General features: G+C 53.6%; 1 protein-coding gene across 1 annotated transcript in view; it reads left to right on the forward strand.

The window, feature by feature from the left end:
• The first annotated feature begins 346 nt into the window (after positions 1 to 346).
• LOC119350174 overlaps positions 347 to 5,001 on the forward strand; it is a 14,835-nt gene continuing 10,180 nt past the window's right edge. Inside the window, exons 1-2 of the mRNA XM_037618130.1 lie at positions 347 to 556; positions 689 to 928. Coding sequence (XP_037474027.1) covers positions 489 to 556; positions 689 to 928 — 308 coding nt within the window. The 5' untranslated portion in view covers positions 347 to 488. The remainder of the gene's footprint in view (positions 557 to 688; positions 929 to 5,001) is intronic.

Below are 5,001 nucleotides of genomic sequence, written 5' to 3' on the forward strand. Positions count from 1 at the left end.
TCCTTTAACATTGAGAAGGAAAGTTAGAGAAGCTATAATACCCTAACTTTCCTTTTTCTATCCATGTGATTATGGCTAAAACAATTTAAATTAATTTGCAAATTGATGATCTAATGTGTATATTTATAGTAATTACATATAAACAATTTGATGGTGAAATAAAATTATTTTTAAATTATTTATATCTATAGTAAATACCAACAGTAAACAACCTACTAACTACGTACTTACTAACAGTTCCTAACTTTGCTTCTTCATTTTACACTTAGAGGATCTGGTTCCCTCCTTGTCCCTCCCCATCGTTAAAAAATGGGGGGTCCGGCTCTCCGATCTGCAGCGACGACTACCCGGAGCTGCTGCTTCCGGTCGTCCGCCCGGATCTGCTGCTTCAGGCGATGCCCGCCTCGCCGTCGCCCTCCTGCTCGTCCCCCTCGTCGGTTACTTGACCACCTCGGCATCAGCGGCGGGGGTGCTGGGAGGGGGGGTGTATGGGCCCTTCTTCGAGCCGTTCAACCATCGCAGTGCAGAGTAGGAAGCTCCTCTCGGAGGTGATCAGGTGAGGATTTACATGGTTTCCATGGCATGAAAATACTGCAGTCGCTTGAGGCCGTCTCTCCGGTCTTGCATCCGCTTGAGTTACGGTGTTTGTATTGCATCTGATTCCATTGTTATTGTTTCCTGGTGTAAGGTTCACAGTGGCGAGTGATTCAGAGCATGATGGATGCACGGATGTCTCAAATGGTGCAGGGTGTTCACTTGGCTTTGGCGCAGGCCAAGCTTCAAGCACGTTAACAGAGTTGCTTGCAGGATTTCTCACGTTCATGATCATGCATTCAAGCTGCAAGGAACTAAATGTATGTGTAAGGAAGGTGGTGCAGATGTGGTGGAGTATATCTTCTGGGATGGGCATGAACCGGCCAAAGTTCAGGTAATCTACTTACTGCAGATGGAGTAGTTGCCCATCTATTTACTCAACTGAAAGAAATACTCCATAATTTAAATATCTTGTGCCAAATATGTGATCTTGTTAGAAATACTCCATAATTTAACCCAACCGGAAAGAGTTGATTGACATGATTTTTTTTTTGGAGTAGTTAGTCGACAGTACATTGAATGTTAAAAATTCAGTTAAGCAAGCATGATACTGCTATTTTTGGAGAAAGAGCTTGGAGTATATATTCTTTGCTGCAAAGAATATACTCCTAATTGGAGTGTTTTGCAACTTGCTAGGAGTACTGGAGTATCTATCTATCTATAGCAAGTGCTTAAGCTCTCTTCTTTTCCAACAATAAATACTGGAGTATATATACCAATATATAGCAAGTACTCGAAGTATAAGCTGGAGTAGCAATATATAGCACAATATATAGTGTGTGGCAACAATGAACATAGACTCCCAAGTACACGCATAAAGACATACTCCTTTGCTTGTACACAGAACACACAACAAGTACTCCAACAAACTGGAGTGGAATACGCAACAAGTACACACAGAATGCACAACAAACTGGAGTAGGATCAGTGTCCAAGCATCTCTAGTGCCTTCGCATACGCTTCAGGAGGAACTGAGATCCTGGGCGGTAATAGTTGTAGCCTTTCTAGCCTTTGTGTCGACGTTCTGGGATCGGGGGTACCCAGACCTGCCTACCTGCGGCCCAGCGCGCGGCTTCATCGTCGTCCCGGTACGGTCCAGTTCCAGGACCTCAAGGGCAAGACCCTCGCGAGGCGAGCGACACAAGGACCTCCCGGGGAGCGGCCTCCCCAGGCTGCCTCCCGAGGAGCGAAGATTTCTATGCAGGCCTCTCGCCTCACGAGCGCGCGATGACGTGAGCCATGACGACCAAGGCCAGGCGGGCGCCAGTGGGCGTAGTCCAGGACAGTTTCCTCTTTCGTGCTAAGGAGGCAAGGAATTACGCATGTTCTCAAGGGATCTCCCAAAGGTTTCCATTCCGGTGAAACCAAAACCAAGACCACGAGCTCGGCCAGGACGGATGTCATTGCCGAGCCCACCGCTGCGTCATGGCCAGAAGCTTTGCAGGCGAAGACCACCTTTCTTCAGTATAAAATGAACCTCATGTCCCCTTTCAAAATTGGCCGTTGTGGAATCCCTTCCAGGCTAAGCTATGAGGGAAGAGGACCAAGGCCACAATAAATATAGGCTAGTCTCCACCATAGAGACGGACCGATCAAACCTCACCCTTTGAGCCCTCGCGAGGCAACTCGCCCATTGCACTAGTTCATCCTCAGCCTCCTCGTGAGGCCAATCCACCACAAAGCAGGAGTAGGGTTTTACACCGCAAGGTGGCCTGAACCTGGGTGAACTGCCGTGTCCATTCTCCCCCTCCCCCCTCGCACGAACTCGACGAGGCCAAGCCCTGAGGCAACGAGCTTGAGGCGATAGCAAGGCAAGATCTTCGCACACGCCCCAGAGTCCGAACCTTGTTGGCTCCGCAGAGCTCGGATTCCGACATTTGGCGCGCAGGTTGGGGCGTGTCGAAGCTCCCCTCCGCTTCGCTTCGTTGTTCCCATGGCCGACGCCTGCCGAGTTCGCGCCGAGCGTCGGGCCGCTCGCGTCGCCCAGACGACGCCCGTGGGTCGCGGTGTTCCGCGCCGCTCCGCTTCTCCCGCGGCTAACGCAACAGCTGACCCTGCTACTCCTCAGTCATGACCCGCGAATAAGAAACAGAAGGGGAACTCCAAACAAAGCAAGCATCGCTCTCACGTCATGACATCGCATTACCTTGTTGTAGTAATCTGTGAGCTACGAGGACTCAACAATCCCATTATCATGGGTATCAAGACTAGCAAAGCTTAATAGGTATGGAATGGATAAGTGGTGAGGTTGCAGCAAGCACTAAACATTGTATGGTGGCTGACCTACGAGTACAAGAACAAGAAGAGAAACTACGCATAACGGTCGCAAACTAGTAATGATCAAGAAGTGATCCTGAACTACTTACGAGTCAAACATAACCCCACCGTGTTCTCTTCTCGACCTCACTCGAAAACAGACGGTCACGGTTACGCACGCGGTTGGTGTATTTTCATTCGGATCTGGTGTCAAGTTCTCTACAACCGGATATTAAAAATTCCCATCTACCACATAACCGCGGGCACGGCCTTGGGGATGTCCTCCGGAATGCAACCAAGCAGGGTGATCAGGTCCGCTTCCAGCTCCTCGCGTGTCAGGCTGCTAGGGCGCAGCTTTATGTCGTCCCTCGCACCCTGGTACTCCCACATGGGCTTCGAGTGCGACAGGAGCGGTGTTAAGAGCTGCGTCAAGAACTCCTTCATGATCATCGCCCCCGTCAACATCTTGGCCTCCATATCTGAGTCTATCCTCTCCAGGACGGGTCGCGCCCGCGGGTTGGTGAGCTTTGAGGAACTCCACTTTGGGATCCGCTCGGGCAACTCCGTCGAGGGATTCAGGAGCGGATTGAGACCCTGGACATCCAGGAAGCTGGAACCCTTCCACCTTCTTCCTGGCTTTCAGGAGCACATTCCCCTTCTGAACCGCAGCGAAGGAGACTTATGTGGAACGCTGCTCCTGGTCGTGGAACCGCAAGCTGAAGTAATGGCGGAAGAGAGCCACTGAGGGCCTCACGCCCACAAAGGCCTCGCAGTAGAAGGCGAAGATGGACAGGAGGAGAATGGAGTTAGGCTGGAGATGGAGGGCGTGGACCTTGTAGTGCACGGGGATAGCACAGAAGAACTCCGAAAGGGGCGGGACGAGCCCTGAGAAGATACTATGGAGGAAGAAGGGGAACACCGTCTTCGCCAAGGTGCTCCGCTCCGCAGAACTGGCCCAGATCAGGGTCTCGCCCCACTCGTTTGTATCGTCCATCGTCAGCGGGAGCACGGGGGGCGAGGTCCCCCTCCTTGGCAATGGAAGAGGTTGCGAGCGCTGGTGGAGGGGATGAGGAGGCCGTGACCTGGGCCTCTGGCTTCGATTTCCCGGCGGGCGCCATCCGCGGAATCCTTGGCAATGGGAGAGCAGGAGGAAAGACGACACTTCGCCTGGGTCTGGAGGAACCTCTCACGAGGGAATGGGGATCCTGACAGGAAAGGCGCAACGAAGAAGAGCAATGACGGCACCGCAGCATGCGCCAGGCTTTTTGTCAGCCTGGGCAGTTGCCGAGGCGACGTGGGCGAGCGGAGGCGCCCGCGTCCCGTCGCACGCCACGCGTCAAGCTTGGCCCGCAGGCGATTAGGGCCCGCGGTGCTTCGCCCTTCGCCCTTCGCTTCGAAGCCAGCCCGAGCGCGCCTTGGGACCGGGGGCTACTGTCGGCGTTCTAGGATCGGGGGTACCCAGACCTGCCTGCCTGCGGCCCAGCACGCGGCTTCATCGACGGCCCGGTACGGCCCAGCTCCAGGACCTCAAGGGCAAGACCCTCGCTAAGGCCCCTGGCCTCGCGAGGCGAGCGACACCAGGACCTCCCGGGGAGCGTCCTCCCCAGGCTGCCTCCCGAGGAGCGGAGATTTCTATGCAGGCCTCCCGCCTCGCGAGGCGCGATGACGTGAGCCATGACGACCAAGGCCAGGCGGGCGCAGTCCAGGACCGTTTCCTCTTTCGTGCTAAGGAGGCAAGGACGTACGCGGGTTCCCAAGGGATCCCACAAAGGTTTCCAGTCCGGTGCAACAAGACCAAGACTACGAGCTCGGCTGGACGGATGTCATCGCCAAGCCCACAGCTGCGGCATGGCCAGAAGCTTTGTAGGCAAAGACCACCTTTCATCGGGATAAGATGTACCTCTTGTCCCCTTTCAAAATTGGCCATTGTGGAATCCCTTCCCAACTAAGCTATGAGGGAAGAGGACCAAGGCCATTATAAATATAGGCTAGTCTCCACCATAGAGACGGACCGATCGAACCTCACTCTTTGAGCCCTCGCGAGGCAACTCACCCATTGTACTAGTTCATCCTCAGCCTCCTCGTGAGGCCAATCCACCACAAAGCAGGAGTATGGTTTTACACCGCAAGGTGGCCCGAACCTGGATAAAC

This window comes from Triticum dicoccoides, chromosome 1B (assembly GCF_002162155.2).
Source record: "Triticum dicoccoides isolate Atlit2015 ecotype Zavitan chromosome 1B, WEW_v2.0, whole genome shotgun sequence".
In the NCBI taxonomy this organism is placed as follows: domain Eukaryota; kingdom Viridiplantae; phylum Streptophyta; class Magnoliopsida; order Poales; family Poaceae; genus Triticum; species Triticum dicoccoides.